This window comes from Salvelinus namaycush, chromosome 8, assembly GCF_016432855.1.
Source record: "Salvelinus namaycush isolate Seneca chromosome 8, SaNama_1.0, whole genome shotgun sequence".
Taxonomy (NCBI): Eukaryota; Metazoa; Chordata; class Actinopteri; order Salmoniformes; family Salmonidae; genus Salvelinus; species Salvelinus namaycush.
Window position 1 is genome coordinate 32,181,311 of NC_052314.1, and position 26,161 is coordinate 32,207,471.

Below are 26,161 nucleotides of genomic sequence, written 5' to 3' on the forward strand. Positions count from 1 at the left end.
TTCAAGCGAGTGTTGTATGGATATTGTTTTGATATGAACTTACTTCATCATGGTTTTGTGTTTTTTGTTTGGTCCCCTAGTTGTCCCCAAGGAGACATGTTTGTTCCCCTGCCTTTGATCCACCACCTCAGCCAACCGCCTACCACCTCTAGAACCTTCATCCTCATTGGACGGAACTTCCACCAATGGCATTGCAGCACAGAGCAAGGTACCTGCACAAGCCAGAGTTCTATTATCCCTGTGCTTTTGAAAGTAGTCACTGTTCACTGTTTGCTTAACCTAATGTAGCAGGTGGAAAAAGACGCCTGAGCAGAGGTCCCGCATCCGGTTTCCAGCGGAAAAGGAAGCTAGGTTGAATGAACTGTATCCCTGAAAACCGGATGCATCCGGCTCTTAGCAATTCTGCTAAGGGTGCTGTTTGCTTGACCTTTGATTTTATTGACTTATTAGATTCCTGGAGTTAAACATAATCATTGCCCTTTGCTAGTATCTGATGATCATTTTATACCTCAAATGATGCCTCATTTCCTTATTTCGTTTTGGGAAAGGAAAAAAATGACGAGGTACCTTTTTCTCCTCTGTAACTTTGGGATTCTGTGGTCAACCATGCTTTACTAACTGACTTTATGGAAGCACCAAATTGAGAAATGAAAACGTGGGAAATACTACATCAGCATATATTGAGAGATATTATTACGCTGCTCAGCCACCCAGCTAGCAGGCACACCGTAGCAGAACTGGGCCCAAACCCAAATACTCCATCCTAACCCAACCTGGAACATTTTGCAGCTAATTTACTTCTAAATTACTCATTGCATCAAATCTGTTAGATAGATTCTCTCGCTTCAAAAACAACACTGCAATGCCATGTTACTATTAGCTATTACTAATGATCAACTGTAGATGGGTGTAGAAGACTAAGTGCATGATGTGCACGGAGGCGTTATTTCTAAGCTTACCCTGTCATGACATGCTCTGTCTGCTACTGCGCTTTGGGTTCTCTTCTCTCTCCTCTGTCCCGCTCTGACAATCACCGCTGTTGCTGTTGCTGTTATTTCTTCTTTCTTTCTTTCTTTTGCAAGCACGTCTGTCTGTAGTGTTAGCGGAGTATCTCTGTGTAGCTACTGTAGAACTGTCTGTTGTCAGTGCCTGCACTCTGCCAATATCATGCTGTTTGTTTGTGCTCATCTCCGTTTGCCCACAGAAGACAGTTCAGATGATGAGAACATCCCTGAGATTAGTAGGTTCACACGTAAGTCTCACTCTGCCCCCTCCTCATAGTAGGTTCACACGTAAGTCTCACTCTGCCCCCTCCTCATAGTAGGTTCACACGTAAGTCTCACTCTGCTCCCTCCTCATAGTAGGTTCACACATAAGTCTCACTCTGCCCCCTCCTCATAGTAGGTTCACACATAAGTCTCACTCTGCCCCCTCCTCATAGTAGGTTCACACATAAGTCTCACTCTGCCCCCTCCTCATAGTAGGTTCACACGTAAGTCTCACTCTGCCCCCTCCTCATAGTAGGTTCACACGTAAGTCTCACTCTGCTCCCTCCTCATAGTAGGTTCACACATAAGTCTCACTCTGCCCCCTCCTCATAGTAGGTTCACACATAAGTCTCACTCTGCCCCCTCCTCATAGTAGGTTCACACGTAAGTCTCACTCTGCCCCCTCCTCATAGTAGGTTCACACGTAAGTCTCACTCTGCCCTCTCCTCATAGTAGGTTCACACATAAGTTTACCCCCAGCCAGCCCCAACCAAGCAACGCTGGCTCTGGGCTATTCTGGTTTTATGTATATGTTTTAAATTCATATAGAATTTTCTAAGACATTATTAGTGGTTCTATTTACCCATTTAAGCCTCAAAGAATGTGTTCAAAAAAAGAACGGTAAAAAAAAAAAGTATTTGTACCGAATGCTTCACTGAATGCATGTGGTGAGCTGTGCATCATGTTGCTTACGTAGCTTCATACAGATGACCTTATACCTGTGGAATAGGAAGAGTTCACACAGTTTCTTCTGTCTCGTCTCCCTCCAAACTTTTATATTTCAATTCCAAATGTCAACTCAAATCTCACAATTTCTACTCTCATAAAGGGCTACAATTTCTCTTCAAGCTTAACTCTCTGGCCGTCTGGCAAAATAATAGTCAATTTCTTAGAAAGGAAAGTTTTTTTTTCTTCCCTTCTTCTCTGCCTGCTCTAAAGGCAGCAGTGGAGTAGCCCCTTGCATGCCTCTCAAAGAATGGATCTGTGAATAATTGTACGCAACTGGCCCTGGGGGCTTAGAAAACCCTGCTGAGATGTTCTCTGTCTGATAGGACGTAATGAGAACCGTTTATTATTTCATCTTAATAGCACCGTGTCCAGAAATCACTTTCCCACCATAGGGTGACTTACTGTCCATTTAGTCATATACTTGATGGTAATCATATACTTGATGATCATAAGATATGCAAGATTCTCAGCCTGGGACATTATTAAGGTCCCCTTGTTAAATTGATTGTCGGCGTCCATTCTACCGTACCATCCTTATCTTAGAGACTGCGCTAGAGTCTGGTTCAGCTCCGCTTCTCTCCTGTCTGTCCTCTGTCTGCTGTGTCAGGTTGGGGTCAATTCCATTACATTTCAGTCAATCCAGGAACTAAAATTCCAATTCCAATGCGCCTCATTGCTTGTCAATAAAGACAAAATGAAATTGGAATTTCAGTTTACTTTCGGTATTGACTGAAATAAATGGTATTGACCCCAAACCTGGTCTGCATCCGTCCCACTCTCACTGTCTTCTCTCTCCCTGTTGGTCCAGCTCATAAGGGCTTCCAGCGCTTCGAGGCCTTGGAGCAGTCTGATTGTTTCAGCCCAGGGCAGGCCTCGAGGGGCGTGGCCCCAAGACAGAGGTTCCTCCTCATACACATCCTGGAAAAGAAGGTGAGGAGAGGAGGAGGTGGGGGAGTGAGTTGTATGTATGCACAATTTGGCCCATTTATTTCCACCCGTAGGCTATGTGAGGGGGGTTGATCTCAATCTCAATGTTGATCTATGTCTCTCTCCATCTCCCGTCCTCTCCCTCTTCAGGTGACCCTGTACACCTATAACTGGTCGCTGGACCTTGGTGTGTCTCTGAACCGGGGACTGGTCAGGCTGGTCCAGTGGCAGAATGCCAGGTCCCACGTTATCCACTGTCTCCTCAACCAGAAGATGGGCCTGTTCCACCACTACTGCTTCTCAGACACACCTGCCCACGAAGACCTCAAACAGGTAAACCGTTTCTCAGAATCACCTTCACTCGCCGAGTACATTTACATGTACCAGGAATTTGACCTGGTGAAGTGGTGCTGACGTCGCCTTACGACACTGTCAATCTCACACGGAGCCATCATACTTCCAGTAACCACAGTCGAACACTCATACACACACCAACGCTATCACTGAGGTACCGTATCTAAATCAGACACACCTGCCCACCAAGACCTGATCAGGTAAACGCTCAATCTCACGCACGGCACAGCCATCTGCTTGAATTCGTCGCGGTCTACCACTCTTTCGTGCACCATAACTGTGGCCTATAAGTATTAAACATATGCCCACACACAATTCACAGATGGTGCGATGTTAGGATTGGGGACAATGTCCTGGTGGTTTAAATGGGGGTTCAGTCAGGTGGAATCAGTCTGTTGGTTAGTGTAACGGCAGTGTCTGGTGGTACAGCAGGGTACACACAGCTGTCAACTCCTGAGGGTGGGACTGAGATTCCTTTCACACTAGCAGGTACTGCATACACACACACACAGACACACTGCCTTCTTTCACTCTAGTGGGTAGGCTACCTGCTCATTGCCTTTCTTTGATGTCCCCCTCCCACTCTCTCCTCTGCTTTCTTGCTTCTCTTCTTAGCAAAAGCTGGGAGGGGGTCTTGTCACTAAATCCACTCCCACGTCTCTTTTCCCATCGGAGTTTTAAATGGCAGCAGTTTTAATATTCCTATTGCGCTTGTTTTGATCGGAGCTCTATTGGGACCTGGTCAAGAGTAGAGCACTACATGGGGGGGATAGGGCGCCATTTGGTGTACTTAGTAGATTCTCCTTGGTCTTTAATACGGAACATCAACATGACCTAGTTTTCTCCCCCTCTCTGATCATCCCTCCCTCTTCCTCCCTACCTACCTTGGTATGACATGTCAGCACCGAGGCCTCCCTTCCTCATTCCTTCTGTTCCTCTTTTTTCCCTCCTTTTCAGTCAACATCACCGTCAGCGTCCTTGTATCTCACTCCTTTTGATATGCGCGAGGAGAGGAGCAGAGAGAATGGCTGTGTGCTAATTCTCACCCTATTCCCCTTGTAGTGCACTGCTTTTGACCAGGGCCCACAGTGCTCTGTAGGGAATGGGATGCCATTTGGGACCACAGCGAAGAGAATCGCTCAGTTCTCTGACTTCACAGCCCCGTGTTTTTAGTTCCGTAGCTCTGGGGGTCAAAAACAAAGAATGCCTATCATTTCTGAGCAGTCTGCACGAGTGCCGATACACGGGAGATGGAAGAAAGGCGAGACTTATTTTTAGGGCTTTGAGATGATTTTGCAAAAATAACATTCTGTATTTAATCTGTCATAGAAACGTTTTTTCTCTGCCGCTTTTCTTTTTACTGAGAACATAAGAGGAAACACGTATTGCATTTTGTTTTACAACACTTTTTTTGGAGGGGGGGGGATCACATAATTTAAACATCCTTCTAACATTTTGCCACCGCCGTGCAACAACCAATTGGAGTGCAAAAATGTCAAATTAAAAGAAAAGAAAATCTCCCAAAGTTTCCCCTGTTTCTCCCTCGATGCCCTCACTCTTAATCGCCTCTCCACTAACGAATGCTGACAGAAGGCGGAATCAGAGCGACGGAAAATTTGCCCCCGCAGACTGTCATCTGTCACTGTCCTGATGAGGAGCACAGTGGGCACCAGTGCCCAGTTCAACCCCCCCCCCCCCCCCCCCCCCCCTTGCCCAGCGGGCACAAGACAGACACTGGACAGAGGGTTCTGCCACCCTGGGGCATCTGGGCCCTCCTCTTCCTCGTCCGTTGCCTTGGTCCTGCCCAGCAGCCGTTAAGCTGCTCCGTTGAGCTAACTTGCTCATAAGTTCCCCTGAGCAGAGGGGAGGGGGGGGGGGGGGGGGGGGGTGCGGACATATTAGATGTGCAGTGTCAGTCAGGACATGCTGTCCATGAGTCTCTGTGCCATCTCTAGAGCTTCACCAATCCCTGCCACAGTTTGAGTCAAGGGCTCTGTCCTAGTTCTGTTAGGCATTTCAACTAGATCATGGTTTCGGCCCTACCAGAGTTGCTCTGTACATTTTGATGTTTATGAACAGATACTGTACTCTATAAAGGGATAGGTTTCTACCTTTTTTAGGTTGATCTAAAATGTGTGTGTACAACTTGTAGGTAGTTTGTTTATTACACAGTGGCATTTGGAGTTGGAATTCAGATTGTTTCATGTGTATTTAATAACATAATCATTGTCATGGCATGTTCATATACCAGAAAGTTACTTGTTCAATAACTTGGAGAACGCCTCACAGCTTCTATGCCCACCTCGCACTCACTCCATCGTTCTCATTCTGACTCTCATCTTCTTCTTTCTCTCTCTCCATCTCTCTCGCTCCCCCTCTATTCTCCTCCTTATTTTGCTCTATTTCTCTGTCCCTCCCTCGATTCATCTCTCTCGCTCCCTCTTACCTTCTACTTTCTGTCTCTTCCTCGCCGTCTCTGTCCATCTACCTCACTCTCCCTCCTATCATCTACTTTCTCTCTCCCCTTTATCTCTCTTGCTCCCCCTCTCATCATCTCCTGCTTCCTCTCTCTCCCTCTCTTCCTCTCTCAATCTCTCTCGCTCTGACTCATCTTCTTCTCTCAAGGAGCCCAACCCGTTCCTGAACCCAACCTTGGAGGCTGATGCCCTGCTGAGGAGCCCAGTGCCCCCCGTACCCAGCAAGGACCAGGGCAGGCTGGCTAGCTCCGTCCGCTCCCTGGCCCCCCTCCACTTCCCCTCAGAGCTGGTGCCCTTTGACGAAGCCCTCCGGGACATCGGGATGGGCCGCCCCCTGGCCAGCGCTCAGGACGGGGCCGACGTGGTGGCTCGGCACGGGGCCCAGCTACTAGAGGTCAAGGCTGCAGAGAGGAGAGGTCAGATATGGGCCCAATGATGTGTATAAACACTGTATATGTTCTAAGATAATGTGAGGTTTATATTTCAGATTTAATGGGCAGAGGTCAGATATGGTCACTCCGCTCCTCACCCACCTTCGCCATATAACTAATACATACTGTGCTATGTACTTTCCTACAGTTTAACTAATGCAATATTACTTAGGTTGAGAATGACGTGGATATTTAAAATAACACAACCAATGTTAATGTGTTGTAAAAGGTTTAATGGGGGGGGCTTAGAGTACAGGATTCTCTAGTTATGTTTGTTTGATACAATGTGAGCCACACCAGGCCATCCAGCAGCCAGGCAGACAGGAGCAAAGATGAAGTAGACAGCTAGGCTGATTGAGGAGATGGCGATAGTTAGTTCTTGGCCCTAACAGAGACAGGCAGAAGGCTTTTAGCTCTGAGGGATGGCTACATGACCCTGGGAACTGTAAGGCACCCTATTCCCCTTTATAGTGCACTACGTTTGACCAGAGCCCTATGGGTAGTGCACTAAATGGAATAGGGTGCCATTCTGGACCCGCCGCGGGGCTGTGTGACCAACGAGTGTTTTGTGTGGATTTATCTCCACGTTGACAGAGATGGAGAAGCAGATGAAGATTGAGAACCTGTTTGTGACTTGGCAGCAGAGGTCAGCGCAGTCCAACATGCCCATCTCTGTAAGTACCGATCTACCGCAACCATTTTACGTCACATTTGACACTTGAGTCGTTTAGCAGACGCTCTTATCCAGAGTTACTTGTGAGGGTGTACATTTTCGTTCATTTTTCTTACTCATGTCTCGTGGGAGTCGGAACACACAACCCTGGCGTCGCAAGCGCCATGCTTTACCAACTGAGCCACGCGGGACCCTCCATTTTAGCCGTTTCCCTCCCCATGAAACGCCAATGGACACAAACACGCAAACGCAGCACTGTAAACGACTCTGCTGAGGAGAAATATCCGCTCCTTCTGTCTGACAATCAGCGCTATCTACACTATATATACCAAAGTATGTGGACACCCCTTCAAATGAGTGGATTCTGCTACTTCAGCAACACCCGTTGCTGACTGGTCTATACAATCGAGCACACAGCCATGCAATCTCCATAGACAAACATTGGCAGTAGAATGGTCTTACTGAAGAGCTCAGTGACTTTCAGCGTGGCACCGTCATACGATACCACCTTTCCAACAAGTCAGTTTGTTAAATGTCTGCCCTGCTAGAGCTGCCCCGGGTCAGCTGTAAGTGTTGTTATTGTGAAGTGGAAATGTCCTCATACTCTCGGTCATGTAGTGTATCTTGCGAATGCATTGAGTTCACGCGGGCTGGCAGATTACGCACACAGCGACTCTCATCCAAATCTCAGCAAATGGCCTCTCTCCATCTCAAATACATTTACACACATTTGCATGTGGGCGCAAATGGTTGTCTGAACTTTTTTTATGCACTGTAGCTAATTGATGTGTATTTAACTATTGCCATGTTTTAGTATTCTGGGACTTTGGCACGGAGAAATAAATACGAGATTATTTTTAAGTAGTCCCCATTTTCAATAGTGCAACTAATTTACAAAGTTTGCACGCTGGAGCATTTGAGCAGCTCTTAACGAGAGACGGTAACTCTTAAGTTGATATTCTAGCAAGCATTGTGGGACAGTAGACTTCATATTATTGTAGGTATCCTGGGACTCACCAGCACAAGCTCACCAGTGCTTTCATCAGAGGCACTGCAAGATCTTGACAGGCAGCTAGGGCTGGCACAATAATCATATAATCACGACAATTATGGACAATAACCTGTAACAAAAAGAACATGTGATAATTGTCTTAATACATTCATTTTAGGTGAAGGGGTGATTTAGCTTTATATTCAATTAGATAGACTTACGTTTTTGACATGAATAGGGTCAAGTTTTAAGAGCAGAACAGCACGGTTAGGAAGAGAGGCTTAGTTGAGACGGGTGTCACCTAAGCTGTGTTGTATTCATTAGGTAAATCGCAGCGAATTTTTGAAGACGCATTACAATTATGACAATGCCGTGATCATTTGCGTGACAATTAATCGTTACCCCTAAAATGACGTCATCGTCACAGACGGCGCATCTCTGGAACACACCGGCGCAGCGTACTTTATCAATGGGAAAAAAATCAAGTGTGTTTTGACATTCGTTCATGTTTCTGAAACACTCATTTCACAAAAATGCAATGTGGTGCGGGTGTTTCCCCCAGCTACCTTCATCATTAAAGGAAGGTGGATGAAAACAACAGTCTGAATAACTGTTGGTTACAGTATAAACAGTAACACAACAAACGCCACCAGTAGTCAGTCCCAATTAGACTCTTGTCTATTGAGCCTGGTGATGACATTGTCTGTGTTCCCTGTGTCTGCTCCTACTCCCTCCCTCAGTATGTTACCCCTCACCAGAGCAGGCTCATCCATTACCGCCCAGTCAGATGGCTGGCTGGCTGCCTGACTTGGTCCATCCACAGTGGGGGACCCATCTCCCTTCACTGGCCCCTTAGGTCACCTCAGATCTGCCTGCCGGCCCGCCCGTGGATTCCCGACTCTATCACTGACGTGAAGGATTAGATATGAGAGGAGATCACATCAGCTCAACAGACGGAGTTGTCTTCTGTCTGTCTCCCCTTCCCTGCTATATCACACACACGTGTGTGTGTGTGTGTGTGACTGTCTTCCTGTCTCCTTCCTGATACCTGCTCAGGCCAGACTACAATGGAGCTCCCAGAATGCCTTGGGGCAGGGTTAATGGCCCTGTTTATTTGGCCCGTTGCTGACGTCATCAGGACACACGCAGGACAGAAGGAACTTTTACTAAAGACAATGGAGGAGCTTGCGCGCACACACACACACACACACACACACACACACACACACAGTCCTATCTTCATCTCCATCTTCAGGCTGCACTGGGAAGATAGATGATAGACGTGTCAATGAGAGTGATTTATAAGAAGGCAACAAATGAATTACTGGATAAGATGAGCCGTAACGTTTAACCAGTCAGATTCCTCTGTACTACGCCCATTAGCTGCATTGTCGGCGTAACGTTTAGTAGACTGTTTTGATTGTGTCATTAGAAAAACCGGACGTTGATCTCAGTGGTTGTGACGGTGGGTAGGTGGCTGTGTGTGTATTGTAAAAAAAAATATGTTTTTTAAAATAAATAAATAATGTATTTAACTAGGCAAGTCAGTTAAGAACACATTCTTTACAATGACGGTCTACCCCCCGGGCCAAACCCTCCCCTGACCCGGACGACGCTGAGCCAATTGTGCGCCGCCCTATGGGACTCCCGATCACGGCCGGTTGTGATAACGGCCTGGGATCGAACCCGGATCTGTAGTGACGCCTCTAGCACTGCGAAGCAGTGCCTTAGACCGCTGTGCCACTTAGGATCTGTCGTGTGTGTGCGTGCGCGTGTATTAACATTCTGGGGCTTTTTGTATATATACTAGGAAGAATTCACATCTGACTCGAAGGACCACAAAGAGATGTTTCCTTACTTTCCACAGGTGGTGGACTTGGACACTCTGAAGCAGTCGTCCAGGCTAGTGCACTACTGCGCCACCCCTCTGCTCTTTGACCCCGTGTTCAGGAAGCAGATCCAAGAAGAGCAGATTGTCCAACCTCAACAGGTCAAGGTACAGCAATCATGGCTGCTTTCCCTTGGGGCCTAACTCCAACACACAATCTCCTCATATGGTTTTTCACTTCTTTCTTACTTTTGAAAGATGCCCTTTTAGTTATAAAATCTTGGAAACCATCCCAAACTTGGAGAATTTCTGACAACAGGAGGGGAACAAGCAGCAATCATCCAACAATCTTTCAACCAGAAACCTCTGAAATCTTTCAACCAGAAACCTCTATTTTCACCCCTCCGCTCCCCCTCTTCCCTCTCTTCTCCTCCCCCTCTTCAGAAGCGCCACTGCTCCAGTGACTCCACGGCGTCTGGCAGGGACCGTAGCTACAGTACGGACTCAGCTGATATGCTGCCTAGCCGGCTGAGAGAGGAGCCCTGGCTGCAGGACATCTCTAACACCTTCCTCCAGCAGTATGTCCAGTACCTCCAGAGCATGGGCTTCATCCTGGTCCAGGTCCGGCCACAGTCCCCCGCACGCAGGTACGTCTTGTCTCAGTGGGAGCCCAGTGGTCCTCAAATCGCTACACACTAATATATATATATATAATCAAACACTCTTTCTGCACCATACTAGCTCAAGTTTCAAGTTTATTTACCATGTGTAATGAATACATTGGAAATCTAACTCACCTGATCTCTCACAATAAAAACACAAACGCAATAAACGCAATAAAACTCAGGGCAAATGTCCTCTTTCTCTGAGTTTCCCTCCCACGATCCTCTCTGTGACAGTGAGCCGAACTGTGAGCAGTGTTCATTCATCCATTAGTCATCAGATGTGTTGTGATCACATCCTAGCCTCCAATAGCCACATCCCTCTGGCCACAGATGTGATATAACTGTAGCAGCCACTGGGCAGATGCTGTTTCTGATTCTCTCGGTCTCTGTCATCCTCTGGCCCAGGACTGGGTGATTCACTCTTTTGTGTTGCCAGTCTCTGGGACCCCTGCTTAAAGGAGCATGCACACACACACACACACACACACACACTCTCTCTCGTTGGTCTCTCCAGCTCTGCCTCACCCCTAACCCTGCTTGTCTCTCCCTCCGCTCCTCCCTGCAGCATCGCCAGGGCCCGGGCAGCCATGCTCAGCTCACTCTCGTCAGAGAGGCAGTCCTTCTCCTATAACAAGGCCAGGAGTGAGGACAGCCCAAAGGTAAGTAGTGTTGATGCAAGAGATGAGACTATTCACACACTCACACACACTTTTTGTGACTGAAAGGCATACCGGGATATATTGACACCTCACTCACTCACTCACTCACTCACTCACTCACTCACTCACTCACTCACTCACTCACTCACTCACTCATTCACTCACACATAAATTCCCTCCATCATCACCCTCATCAACTCTTGAGATACTGTTGTATTTCTCTGCAGAGCACAGGGTCAGGCACCACCGCGTACCACCTCCAGAGGGCGCTCCCAGGGGGCATCGTACTGATGGAGCTGGCCTTCCAGGTGAGACGGCTGCCTACAGACCACCTCCACCCCTCTCTATATATTAAACATCCACCTCTCTCTCTCTCTCCCTCTAGCCCTTTCTCTGTCACTCCATATTACACCCCCCCTTCTCACAGTGTCAGGAGATGAGTTTAGAACCGTTGTCGTCATTGTAAACACACCACACAATATGCATTTCAAAATCTCTCTCTCTTTCTTCTCCCCTTGTGTTTCGCTCTCTCCCTCTATAATTGTCTTGTCTTTCTCGGTCTCTCTTTCCCTCTCCCTCTCTCTTTCTCTCAGGGTTGTTACTTCTGTGTGAAGCAGTATGCTCTGGAGTGTTCCCGCATCCCCATGGGACAGACCGTCAACTCTCAGGTAACATCATGACGGCGTCTCTTATCGCTGGTGCTGTGAGTTAGACCACAGAGCCAGGGCCAAATTAACCAGACCATAGTCTCTTCTAGGTATGCCTGAGGCTGGCTAAAGAGAGGGATGAATAGAGAGGGAGGGAGTGCGAGATGAGATCTTGTAAACAGCTTGATTTCACATCTCTGGAATCATCGTCATGACTTTATACCCCTCCCCCCTGGCTATTAGGGGTCTAATGGTACACATATTAGGAGGCCTATAGTCTATGCCTGCACTGTGTTGTACGCCTGCCTCTAAAAAAATAAATGGCGCATTTCAAACTGTCTTTTTGTGAGGGGCAACCGGGAACTAGTTCTGTACGATGGCGAGTGGTGGGGGGGATCCAGAATTGGAGGATCCTCCATCACTGTTTCAATCTTCAGTTTGGCAACATTTTGGCTTCCCAGTAGATCACGACGGCGATGGACAGAGAGTTGTGGATAAAACGTTAACAGTATGTCGCCACGCTCAACGAGAACAGGCTACGCATCTGCAAACGCCTCAAATATGTTGACACGTTTATGCCGACATCACACCGGTATACCAGAGCAAGACGGAAACGCAAAGAAACAACAGCACAACATCGTCTCCCCTCTGCATTCAAGCAGCCCTCGGCAGCTGATTCTGACTAGGCCAAATAAATGATAAGAGCGATATTCTTTACGTTTTTTGTTTATAGCCGTGGATATGCACCCATTCTCGGTGGTTGAGAATAGGGGGTTTCAGCACCTTGTGAGAATGCCCGAGACACGTTACTAACGTTCTTTTTGCACCCATTTCAGCAAACAAGTATTATACACTCTATATAAGCAAGCCAAAGTTTTTAATGAATTTCACAGTGAGAGCCCATCAGATTACCCCGGAGTGGGAGCTGTACCTTGCTACCACCCCCCCCCCCCCCCCCCCCCCCCCCCCCCCCCCCCCTTAGTACTCATCTGGCACTGAAGGAAGCTGTGTTGGGGTGCGTTCGCATCCAAATGGGAACTGGGGATTTACAGCATACGACTGGGAAAAACCCACTTGAACGGCCCTCAAACTGCAAACTGGTGATTACAAGTGGGAAACTCATTTATCATCCTGAGCACCCACTTCTATATAACAGCATTTTCATCAGTTAAATGCAACTACAAAACATTATTTATAAAAATCAATGTATTAATGGGTTTTATAAAGTAGTTTTTTACAAGCATGATAGCTGTACTTTTAATTTATTGTTGGCAGCTTGTTGGCCATCAGCCAATCGCCATTTCTCAATGAGTTCAAATCACATGAATGAATCCAACTGGTATTTACGACTTCAGAACTGGTAAATTCCACCTCCCACATGGTTACAAACGCAGCATCCGAGTGGAAACTTGAGAGGCCCAGCATAACAATCCGGTCACAACAGACAATGCTGAATGAACATTGTGAATGGGATTACATTTTTCCAGTGTACCAAAACTGAACCGAACCATGACGCAAAACCGCAACACTTACCGAACCATAGGTTTGGTGAACAGTTACACCCCTACAGGCTATGGTGTGATTCATGTGAGTACCTCTTCCCCCCCTCCCTCCCTCCCTCTTTCTTTCTCCCTCTTTCTCCACCCTCCCTCCTTCCCTCTCTCAACCCTCCCCCCTCTGTTCCTCCCTCCTTTTATCTATCTCCTAGGACTCACAGTTGACTCTGGTTCACTCTCTTCCTTCCTCCCTCTCTCTCTCTCTATCCCTCTCTCTCTCTCTCTCTCTCTCCCTCTCTCTCTCTCTCCCTCCCTCTGTATATAAAGCTGGAGTGTATCCAGGTTTTGCTCTAAACTCGGTGTAATTCAATGTAAAGGTGTGTAAATGACTGCTGTGTGTTTGCTGAGCGTCTCCAGATGTCGCTCTGCTGGTAGTGAGGGAAAGCCCCGACAGGTGTTTCTCTCCACCAGCTGGTCATCTACAACTATTAAGACATCTGAAGTTTTTTTCTTTTTTTTTTACTTTTTTGTTTGTTTGTTTCTAAATGTGTGTGCTCAAAGCCCGGAAGCTATGAAATAATGAAGGACTGGTGTAGTACTAAAACCACAGTGGGAAACTCGGTGAAGCATTTATGTTTGTTGAAATGACCTACAACTATATTAACAAGAGAGGTGATTTGAAACATTCTGTCCTCCATTTCCTTTTTAAGTCAAACTGAAAAAAATGAGTGAACTCACTTCGCAAAATATCATTTTCTGCTCTTTTATTAAATTCTTCATAATGATTGCCTGCCGTGTATGGTATTCTGATCTCAGAAATATTCCGGTGCTCAAATATAACCAGTATATTTTAGACTGGTAATTGCTTTGCCGTGTAAACTAATGGGCAGAGTGGAGTGTGTGTCTAGCTACTGCAGCAGCCCACCTACTCTAAACAGAGCTAATGGACTGTCGTGTCTGTGGACTAGGGAGATATGGAGATGGACTTAGCAGCGGTAGGTCTGTTCTGGACTTTATGTACTAGACTACTGGCTGTGATCAGCTCGGCACGGCATGCTGAGTACAGACTGACTGGATCTCCTGTGTTGTTAGGCTTTTTGTGAAAAGCTCTTTTTCTCTCTCTTCTCTCTCTCTATATCTATCTATCCTTCTTGTGACTAATCAGTTTTCAGGTCGTGAGTTGACCGTTGTTTAATGTGATACAGACAGAGGACCGTGTGTCAATGTCCTCCACGCCGTTCTTTCTCCAGACTAGTGTTACTAAATGGCTCAAAGTGATGCATGTTAGTCTGAGTAAACAAAGAGAGAAGGGCTTTCTCTTTTAGTCGCGGTAAATAGTTTGTGAAGAGCCATCGTGGTTCCAGAGTCTCGGTGCACAGCAGGGTGGCCGACATGTTAGTTAAGCACTGGAGTGGATGAGTGAGAGATTCATGGGCAGCTGTGTTTGCCTTTGTGTGTGTCTGTGTGGTTTATAATTGGACGCTGTCACCAGTCACCCTCAGTTCCCATCAGTGTTGACTGTTGTATTTGTGGCCTGTCTGACCTGCTCGTTCTTGGTGCTCACACACACCCACTAATTTGTCACCTCTTGTCACGTCACCTCTCTCTTCCATGTCACTGTAATCTTATTAATGTGAGTGTGTAGCAACACATTTGTCTTTGCATGTGTAATACATCTCAGTATTGTGACGGTTGTCTTTTGTATGTGTATTTTGCTCTGTTTGTGTTTCTGTCTGTCTTGTTCTGTGTTTGTCCATTTCTTTTCCTTTTGTGCGTGTATGTTTCTGTGTTTGTCTAGTCCCATCTCATATCCTCTCTCCATCAGGGCTCCCTCCTCACCAAACCTCTCCGTCTCAAGCCGTTCCCTGACGCCACACCGGTCTCTGACTCTGCGGTATGTCCCAGAACCCTTAGGGGCGGGGTGTCTTCCACCAATCAGGCTCCACCCCCTCCTCTTCCCTCTGCTTGCTGCCATGGCCCCTGATCTCTCTCTCTCAATCTACAGTATCCCTCTTTCTTTCTCTCTCTTCCTCTCTCTTTCCCTTTCCCTATTGTGCTATTTCTCTCCCTCTCCCTCTCCCTCTCTCTCTCTCTCTGTCTCTGTCTGTCTCTGTCTCTGTGTGTGTGGAATTATGATGGCTTCATCTGTCTGATAGAATAGATTCAATCATCAGTGCAGCCTGGTGGAGCTTTTGACTTCCCTACGTGTCTGTTCTGTTGTGACTCTTGGGTTTATCTCAGTCCTCTAGACTCTGTTGTCTTTGGGGTTGCCTGACTCCTGTCTCAATCTACATCTCCATTTTACTGCTGGGGCAAACAGTCCTGGGCGATGCTGCGCTGTGATTCACTGTCTGTCTGTGCGTCATTTTGCCCCTCCCTCCGAGCTACTTCTGTATCAGTCTGTGTTTGTCTTGCGGCTGGTGAATAAACTAGCCTAAATGCTGCTTGTTCTGCAGAATGCCTACTGTTACTGTTGTCCTTGTGTCTTTTTTTTGTGCAGCTGAAATCTGGACTGAGCAATCTTCTGACTTCCATGAAGTCTTCAAGCATCTGTTTGTGATTTCTTTTAGCACATTTAGTAGTTGGAACTTCATGTCACCTGGTGTGGGGTCTTGCGGGTTGGTGACCCATCGGTCCACGGATCTGGGATCTTCTTCTTCAAGCCTTCTGATGGGCTCGAATCATGTCCCTGTCTGGCCCTGCCTTCCATTTCGCTCTTTCTCTGCTCCAATAAACTCTTATGTGATTTCTCTGCTTCCTGGATGGCCCCGATAATTAAGAATCCTCTCGGTATCTGTTTTTTTGCATCACTAATCCACTGTCATCCTCTGTCGTTGTAATGTAAAGTTTCTCTTTGTATTAGAAAAGAGCTTTGATATATACCGAAAATTGACTTTTCAACTGAGTTATATACTTTCACCTCAACTAAGTTATGTACTTTCACCTCTTTGCTAGCACATATGACAGGTGTGTTTGACAGGTGTGTAGCATTAACACTAAGTTAAAGATACAAGCAAGTTTCAAAAGTATACCCAAAATACTTTTTATATATGATTGGCTGAGCAATTAATGCATGAAATGCCTGAGAATTTAATCCACGGTGTTGATGTTAAAAGGTCCCTAATAAACGTGTTGTTCCACTCACAGAATTAAACAGTGTTATATTGTGTCCCTGTGGTTTCACTGCTAAAGGGAAGTTTGCACTCCTAATAGCTTCCGCTGCCCTGTGGACACAGGGGTCAGAGGTTCCAGGTAATTAGACTCCAGATCTCTCCAGCTACAATTGGGGAACACTGACCAACAGAACCATTTAACTACTAAACTGCTCTGTACCGTCCCGTTCCGAACTTCTGACATTACTCTACTACTTCTAGCCTTCAATCTCTTCCACCGTCTGTACAGAAATGTTTTTTTATTTTTTATTATTGAAGGCGTCTGCCCGAACACAAAATAACAAGGCAAAGCCAGGTTCAAAGTGTTCACTTTATCAGAGAGATTGTGAAAGGTTCAACTGTTACGTTGACTTAAAAAGGAGAGAAAAATAACTTTATCTTGATGTGTAATGTACTATATGCATCTAGACTAGTGCTGGCATTAAATGAAAACGGAGTGTTATTATTTTTCCCCTGACTCTTGGATTTGACAAGACCTGTTCCAGGCATTGGGTCAAGATGAAAGCAGCAGCAGTAATAGCATTTACCCCCCCTTCCCCTTCCCCAACACCCCTCCCGGAACCCTAGCTCCTGTTATTGTGTAGTAATTACTGCATGCTCCAGCCTCTCACCACAATCATTTGCATTTTGCCATTAATGCTTTTGTAAGCCTCCGCTTTGATGTTGGATTTAATTAAATAAGATATACAATTGTGAAGTTGATTGATATCACAGTTGCTTACAAAAGGCTCTCACAAAGGAGGGTTGGGAGGAGCGTTGCAGTATAAGCACTTTAAGTGCATGCTGCCACAGATTGGATGGATACAACACAGACAGACAATGGCTGTAGACAACAGTTTAATGGGGCTGCTATAACTATTAGACACTAGACAGATAGCAATGCAGAGAGAGAGAGAGGCGCTGGGCCTAACTTTAGAGACGCTATTATAAAACATTGAATTGTGCATATGATAATGCCAATGCTGGCTTGATTTTAATCCAGGAGAATTCAGATGATTTTGTGAATGTATCGACCTGAAAAAAGGGGTTTGGGGTTTAAGGTCATGATCTGAGGATGCTAAGGATGCTGGGTAGGGTAGGTCATGGGGATCTTCTTCCTCTAGACTAGGTGATTGTTAGGTTCCATTGTTTGTGTGTGTGTGTGTGTGTGCGTGCGTGTTTGTGTGGTGTATCCCATTCATTCATCCAGTGTATCCCATTCAATCCCATCCCCGCAGCCCTTAAAGAACTCGGTAGTGAGTGTCTACACTGTGTCGCCCCCTCTCTCACCTCCAGCTCTCCATGCTGTTCACAGAGGAGTGTGATAAGGTGCGTGACCTGATGCACGTGCACTCGTTCAGCTATGACTTCCACCTGCGGGTGGTGCACCAGTACCTGGTGGGCTGTCACATGACCCTGCGGCAGGGATACCAGCTGACCGGCTTCCTGGAGGACTTCATAGCTCATCACCCTGACATCCCCAAGTTCGGACGCAATCACGTCTTCCAGGGTGAGTCTGACCCAGCCCACCTAAACAAGTAGACCCTGATGTTGCTGCGACAATGAGTCCCAGCAGTAGGAACATGGTTAAGACTGTGCTTTAACATAAACCACCTGTGCTTTGCGCTTTCACATGTGATCTCTGCTTGAGCCTAACAGTGAACATGATCTCCGTGAACATCTGGGAAATTGCCTTTGAAAGTATGTCGCTGTGCGCGGGTTACTAATCTGTGTTGGGTTGAATCTAGGCCGATGTCCTGTCAGTGAGCGCATGCTTTCTACCTGTCTGTCTGTCAGGGAGTTTCTCTATCTCTACGGGGATGATCACAGCCCACCAGCTGTATAACTACATCACTGACCACGCTGGCACCTACGGCATGAAGCCCCTTCGCATGTCCAAGGTTGCAATGACCAGCGAAGGCAAGAAGGGAGCGCCACCCAGCTCCGACCTGCATGAGTACGCTCTGGTGGCTCTTTGGAACAGGTAGGTTTATGGACACACACACACACACACACACACACACCTCCGTGACTTTAAAATACATTATTCATGTCCTATTCTTCTCCTCCAGCTCGGGCTCTTACAAGGACCTGGAAGGCCTGCGTCACCATGACGATTTTGACGTGTCCCTGCTGGTGTGTCACAATGCCGCTCCATTTGAGGAGCAGTCGGAGGGAGAGAGACATCTGCTGAGGTCCAGTGTAGATCTAGTTTATAAATTGCCTGGCTGAGCTGATGAGACAGTGGATTGCGCAGTCAGATGGAACAGAGTGAATGGGCATTTTAACGTCGTAGATTTAGCCAGTGCTAGCTTGTGGAATAGACACCGGCTGTAATGCGGTTTTAACCAATCAGCATCCGTGATTAGACCCACCCGTTGTATAAATATCACACAATGGATGGGGGAAGTAATTACTCCTAGTCAGACGGGTTAGACCAGGGTATGCATGTGGTGAAAACCATGTTGCTCTCTTTTGTCCTTGAGCAAGGCAGTTAACCCCCAACAACGGGCGCCGATGAGGTGGTCGTCGATTTAAGGCAGCCACCCGCACCTCTCTGGTTCAGAGGGTATGGGTTAAATGAGGAAGACATGTGTTGGTTGAATATCATTCAGTTGTGCAACTGACTAGGTATCCCATTTCCCCTTCTTCAATCCTCTGAAATCCTGTGGGGAAATGGTTTCTTTTGAAAATTGGGGAAAGTTTACAATTTTGTAGGTTACAATTTCATACAGTAGGTTGCTATTGAAAACAGTAGGTTAGTATTCTGTACAGTAGGTTACACAACATGAAGCAGTGTATTGTACCAATATCTCTGTGTATGTAAGAGGTTTATTGCACTGCATTGACAGTGACTTGTCTGTCTTTTCAATCTGTGTGTGTGTCCATGCGTGTGTTTAATGGTTCAGGCTGCGTTACTACGTGATCATGACCAGTCAGCGAGAGCTGTTCCCCCGGCTGACTGCTGACATGCGGCGCTTCAAAAAGCTTCCCCAGATACACCGAGAGGCCCGCGACCTGGGAGGAAAGGTTCCCCCTGAGAGAGGGACAGAACCGGGCGGGGCACGGGACCCTGAACCAGACCTCTGGGAGGAGACCCCACCTGCAGCCTCAGCCCCAGACACCGCCATCTCTACCCCCAGCGATGGGAACGAGTTTTACCCCCTGACTGGCCGCCGGAGGTCTGGGTCTGGGGCCCAGGGACTCCTCTACCCCTCTCCTCTGTTCCCTCTACTCAATCAGGAGGTAGGGTTCTCCATGACTGCTAGAACTTAATTGTGTTTTTAATCTTGAACTATTTAATATGTGTAACATTGTACTCGCATGGATGAAGAAACTGTAGGTTACTATTTCATACTAGGTTTATTTCCAAAAATAAAGGAATAGGTTACTATGTTAGTATAACTAAATAAATCAGTGTACCAATATATTTACGTATTAGTTATTACCAATGTGGCATGTACATGAAATTATAAGCAATGTATTTTAAATGAGTCAAATAAATTGACTCCATCATCCATCCAGGTGGGCTGTGCACGGAGGCAGATCCAGGCGAGCGTGGAGCAGGCCATGGGCCACTGTCGCAGGGATAATCTGTGGAGGAGGCTGTTCCATGGTGAACACCATCACCTGGCCATGGACAAGCTCAAGCTGAGCAAACTGTCCTTCAGCGAACTGGAGGAGCTCCTCAACGCCGTGCAGAGTCGATCTGTAGAGGAGATCGACCCACAGCTGGTAAAGAACACACCGTACCTCACTCCACTACAGACCACGCCACCTCACCTCACCTCACCGCCATACTTCATATTGTTCATGTCTTTCCTGCGGGGTCGGGGTCCATTCCATTTCTATTCAGTCAATTTAGGAAATCAGCTGAAATTCCAGTACTCAATTTTCCTCATTTACTTTTCAATGATTGACCCTGACCTTGTTTTCCTGTTTACACACAAACCCTCCTCCCTCGCTGACTCACTCAGATGTGCAGTGCTGTATGATGAAACGTGTCTTTCTCAGGTCTTGTTTGTATCGCCTCTATTCGCTTATTGCTTTAGCAGTAGCTGCTGTGTTGATTTGACAGCATCTGTTTGCTGCTCTTCCTGTTTATGAAACATCTCAGACGCCCATCAGCACCCTACTGCACACATACAGCAAGAGGCATAATTATTATAGAGCCATCTACACCCATCATTAAAACGCATCCGGTCACTGATTGGATTGTGCAGCCGTTCAGAGTGATTGGTTGGTTCCAGTCAGCTGTACATATGTATTCTTTTCAATAGCCTAATTTCCAGTATCACGTCATGTCCATATTAGGCTATTGAGTTCCAGTGGTGATTTGGATTTGGCTAAGTACCTCTGGAGGTAGATAAGCATGTGTTGTGTCAGTGTTGTAGAGTTTTCTGTTAGCTTCTTGTGCTTGTTAGATGGACACATTTTAATTTAGTTGCCTGTAAATTACTGCGAACAGATTATCTTCTGCAATAACAAAACAAAAAAAAACACTTTAACCCAGAAGTTTGTTATTGATGTTAACGATATAGCCTTCCTTCACCTGTTGGCTTTGTAAAATAAAGGCCTTTCTTCAGAGCTCCAATAATTAAAATTATTCATCCATTATACTTAGTTTCAAGTACCCAGTTTCAAGTACCCTGCTCCAATTACACAATGGTTTTGAGCAACTACAGACACAGGTAGACAAATGTGTCTTTCAGCGGGACAATGACCTAAAACACTAAACCAAATATACACTTGAGTTGCTTACCAAGACGACATGAAGTAATCCTGAGTGGCCTAGTTACAGTTTTGATTTAAATCGGCTTGAAAATCTAAGTCTTGAAAATGGCTGTCTAGCAATGATCAACGAACTTGACACAGCTTGAATAATTTTTTTAACAATAATGGGCAAATATTGTGCAATCCAGGTGTGCAAAGCTCTTAGAGACTTACCCAGAAAGACTCACAGCTGTAATCACTGCCAAAGGTGATTCTAACATGTATTGACTCAGGGGGTTGAATAGTTATCTAATCAAAATACACTGCTCAAAAAAATAAAGGGAACACTTAAACAACACAATGTAACTCCAAGTCAATCACACTTCTGTGAAATCAAACTGTCCACTTAGGAAGCAACACTGATTGACAATACATTTCACATGCTGTTGTGCAAATGGAATAGACAAAAGGTGGAAATTATAGGCAATTAGCTAGACACCCCCAATAAAGGAGTGGTTCTGCAGGTGGTGACCACAGACCACTTCTCAGTTCCTATGCTTCCTGGCTGATGTTTTGGTCACTTTTGAATGCTGGTGGTGCTTTCACTCTAGTGGTAGCATGAGACGGAGTCTACAACCCACACAAGTGGCTCAGGTAGTGCAGCTCATCCAGGATGGCACATCAATGCGAGCTGTGGCAAGAAGGTTTGCTGTGTCTGTCAGCGTAGTGTCCAGAGCATGGAGGCGCTACCTGGAGGCAGGCCAGTACATCAGGAGATGTGGAGGAGGCCGTAGGAGGGCAACAACCCAGCAGCAGGACCGCTACCTCCGCCTTTGTGCAAGGAGGAGCAGGTGGAGCACTGCCAGAGCCCTGCAAAATGACCTCCAGCAGGCCACAAATGTGCATGTGTCTGCTCAAACGGTCAGAAACAGACTCCATGAGGGTGGTATGAGGGCCCGACGTCCACAGGATCTGGGTTGTGCTTACAGCCCAACACCGTGCAGGACGTTTGGCATTTGCCAGAGAACACCAAGATTGGAAAATTCGCCACTGGCGCCCTGTGCTCTTCACAGATGAAAGCAGGTTCACACGCACATGTGACAGAGTCTGGAGACACCGTGGAGAACGTTCTGCTGCCTGCAACATCCTCCAGCATGACCGGTTTGGCGGTGGGTCAGTCATGGTGTGGGGTGGCATTTCTTTGGGGGGCCGCACAGCCCTTCATGTGCTCGCCAGAGGTAGCCTGACTGCCATTAGGTACCGAGATGAGATCCTCAGAACCCTTGTGAGACCATATGCTGGTGCGGTTGGCCCTGAGTTCCTCCTAATGCAAGACAATGCTAGACCTCATGTGGCTGGAGTGTGTCAGCAGTTCCTGCAAGAGGAAGGCATTGATGCTATGGACTGGCCCGCCCGTTCCCCAGACCTGAATCCAATTGAGCACATCTGGGACATCATGTCTCGCTCCATCCACCAACGCCACGTTGCACCACAGACTGTCCAGGAGTTGGCGGATGCTTTAGTCCAGGTCTGGGAGGAGATCCCTCAGGAGACCATCCGCCACCTCATCAGGAGCATGCCCAGACGTTGTAGGGAGGTCATACAGGCACATGGAGGCCACACACACTACTGAGCCTCATTTTGACTTGTTTTAAGGACATTACATCAAAGTTGGATCAGCCTGTAGTGTGGTTTTCCACTTTAATTTTGAGTGTGACTCCAAATCCAGACCTCCATGGGTTGATAAATTTGATTTCCATTGATCATTTTTGTGTGATTTTGTTGTCAGCACATTCAACTATGTAAAGAAAAAAGTATTTAATAAGAATAGTTCATTCATTCAGATCTAGGATGTGTTATTTTAGTGTTCCTTTTATTTTTTTGAGCAGTGTATATTAGTGTGATTTTTTAAATATATTTTTTTATGATATAATTTTTCTTCCACTGACATTACAGAGTATTTCATGTAGATTGTTGACAAAAAAATGACAAATCCATTTTAATCCCACTTTGTAACACAACTAAATGTGGAAAAAGTCAAGGGGTGTGAATTCTTTCTGGAAGGACTGCATGTATTGTGATTAGTGGAATTTTACCATTAAACCCATGCAACCCAATAACCATTACAATAGCAAAACACTATCATCTTTTTTTGATCTCCTTCCTATTGTTATTTTTACAATTATTATGATCATCGTTAGAATAATAAGTAATGTCGATACCATTAGTGCTCTTTGTATAGTAGCCTTGTATAACCACCATCGAGCTGTAGGCCTTAGAGTCCTGTTTCGTCTTAATACAGTAACTTACTTAGCCTATATTTCCATATATAGGCTACTGTGTCATTCATTCGTTCATGCCATCACAAAGCACACGAGACATTCATGCTTTGAAATTCAATCAAGCATTTTAAGTTTTAAAGTGAAATAACAAAGGGAGCTTTGAATAATTTGCCTAAACAATAAATAAACCGCAATTCACAAATGCATGCAACTGTTTTTAGTCTGCTGCAATAAAGGATTTACAGACTCCCTGGTACACTTATTTATTTAGTGTTTACACTGTTCCAAAGGGTCTGAAAAAATAATAATATTGTAATCTAACAGCAACTGTTTGGCACATAATACTCATGCAACGCTTGTTCCTATACCCTCCCTTTTCTTGATCTCCAGTAGTTTCCACAACTAACTCAATGTCTTCCCCAGATCTGACTTCCCCTTTCCCTCCTGAGCAACCAGTAAACATTCACCCGTTTCGAGTTTATTTTTCCACATCCATTGTGCTGTCATGTGTTACTGTGTTTGGAGTTTGTTATAACCCATTTATTGATGTGATTATGATAGGCTATAGGTCAGGCCCTATTGGCATGGCATGCCATGCGTATATGTTTCACGTAAAGAGAGCAAGGGTTGAGGGAATAGGGAATGTTTTTCCTAAACAAATTTGGGTTTTCGGAAACAGAACTTTTCAGTCAGAAACAAGTAAGAAACTAAATGGCTGAAATAATGTTGTAGCTTCAGCACGGACAGCGCAATAAACACTTGCTGTGGTGTGGTGCCTTTCCGCTGCAGTAGGGAGGAGAGCGAGACAACGTGCGCCAGTCACACAGGAACTCGCTGTCATTCTTTAACACAGTGTGACCATCGGACTCTTTCTTGAGTCATTTTTGTGTCTTAATTATGTCATCAAACAGTATGGTTAAAGCATCAGACAAGCTCGCTGCATATGTCGTTTATTTTATTCAAACACATAGGGGTGTGTCTGCCTATATATGGGCCAATCGATTGGTCGAAAGAACAGGATGACTCTCGGTCGACATCTATTTGTTGTCATTTGTTGACATGTTGTCATCTATTTAATAAAGACAAGAGACCAGCACAATGGATGAATGTGGCGGTATAACAGGAACAGAAGCGTCCTGGTACTTTCGCACTACTTTATGGTAAATAATGCAAGCGACTTCAATTACAAATTTCTCTGAAAAGAGGAAAAACACATCACCAGATTCAGGGTGAGGGAAGGGAATACAATTCATAGTATGGAGAAGCAATACTCCTCGCCACAGCTTCATACTACTTGTCAAACATAAAGAATTGATACGGGTTGTTAGGGTGGGATTGGCATGGGGTGTGGGGGGCTTTTTGACATTTTTGGGGGGATTCCTCATATCTTACTTATTGGTAGGAAAAAGTTTGGTACAAATCGGATGTTGGGTACTATATTTATTGGATATTATCTGAATCCTAGAAATAAAAGTGGCCAATTTGAGTGCAGTCAATTCGCTTAATGTCAATGAGATGAAATAAAAATGTTTAAAAGAAAATGCAGAAATGCCAATCTTAGCTGTTTCTAACTACAGAAAGAATTTCAGAACAATCTGAGATGGTAGGTGTCATGGCTTACTGAAATGTCAAGGAACGACTCCACAGCATCCTTGGATGAATAGTCATAATCACAGAGAGAGGTGTGTGTGTGTGTGTGTGTGTGTGTGTGTGTGTGTGTGTGTGTGTGTGTGTGTGTGTGTGTGTGTGTGTGTGTGTGTGTGTGTGTGTGTGTGTGTGTGTGTGTGTGTGTGTGTGTGTGTGTGCGCGTGTGCACATGCGTGCACGCATGTTTCTTGTGCGTGTCGAACAGGAGAGAAACACGGTACGTAATCCATGGAGAAAGGAATCCTGATAATCACAGGCTCCCTCTAAAAGCCCCCATACTTTTCCTGATTCAGTGGTTGTGGGCTACTGGGCTCCTCACTGTGTGACTGACAGTTCCTTCGAGTCTTAGAGCCTTCCCACAGTGCACCGCAGTAGCTCATCCCATCAGAGCTGAGACGGGGAGGCAGGTGGAGAATGGAGCCAAGACCAGGCCGTATCCTCCATATATTAACCACACAAGCTTTACAGTGACTGCAACATGAGGATAGTGCTGCCGTCGTATCCCCATGTGCAGTTGGAGAACATGTCAATCTGCTGAATGCAGATATGTGCATTGTGATTACATGTAGCTACTCCACTGTGCCAATGTCATATTTGATCTATTCTGTAGTTACATCCCGATTCCATATATAGTTACCTACTTTTGACCATGGACCGTGGGCTCTGGTCAACAGTAGTGCACCGTTTTAGGGAATAGGGTACCATTTGGGATGCAACCTGTGAGTTTGTTTTATACCCCCTGACCCTCTGGGCATGTCAGAAGTCTACATGCTGCTCACAACTAGGGGGTAGCGCTCAGCTACCAGAGGTCTACTCTGGCTACATGTGATCCCCAGCTACAAAATAGATTTTAAACCAAATTGAACTACATATAGAATGTGTTTGATGATACTCTTTGCTAGTAACAAATTAAATTTCATTTAAATGATGTCTCGTTAAAGATGAACTAAAACTATTATCAAATCCATCATGAGGTTGAAGCTTCTGGATGCTCAGAAGCCCAACGTGCAGAAGGTATTAATTATGACTAGGATGTTAGCATGGGATGCTTCCCAAACCCTATTTCCTAGTATATAGGCAATTGGGGCCATTTGGGACAGTAGAGAGCAGCCTTTAAAACATTTATTTTTATATATAACTATATCATTATGTAGGAAAAGATGTACACTTCAATTTAGTGTGGAGGTATAGCTACAGTAAAGAGCTGCCCTCTTCTTTCCTA

The 26,161-nt window shown here is 45.8% G+C and overlaps 1 protein-coding gene across 1 annotated transcript in view; it reads left to right on the plus strand.

The window, feature by feature from the left end:
• LOC120052100 (KICSTOR complex protein SZT2-like) overlaps positions 1-26,161 on the plus strand; it is a 110,614-nt gene that overhangs the window by 78,700 nt on the left and 5,753 nt on the right. Inside the window, exons 55-70 of the mRNA XM_038998952.1 lie at positions 81-208; positions 1,205-1,252; positions 2,806-2,927; positions 3,075-3,257; positions 5,907-6,171; positions 6,781-6,860; positions 9,718-9,792; positions 10,063-10,325; positions 10,909-11,002; positions 11,230-11,310; positions 11,596-11,670; positions 17,594-17,807; positions 18,095-18,281; positions 18,370-18,492; positions 19,207-19,543; positions 19,823-20,032. Of these exons, the coding sequence (XP_038854880.1) occupies positions 81-208; positions 1,205-1,252; positions 2,806-2,927; positions 3,075-3,257; positions 5,907-6,171; positions 6,781-6,860; positions 9,718-9,792; positions 10,063-10,325; positions 10,909-11,002; positions 11,230-11,310; positions 11,596-11,670; positions 17,594-17,807; positions 18,095-18,281; positions 18,370-18,492; positions 19,207-19,543; positions 19,823-20,032 (2,485 nt within the window). The remainder of the gene's footprint in view (positions 1-80; positions 209-1,204; positions 1,253-2,805; positions 2,928-3,074; positions 3,258-5,906; positions 6,172-6,780; positions 6,861-9,717; positions 9,793-10,062; positions 10,326-10,908; positions 11,003-11,229; positions 11,311-11,595; positions 11,671-17,593; positions 17,808-18,094; positions 18,282-18,369; positions 18,493-19,206; positions 19,544-19,822; positions 20,033-26,161) is intronic.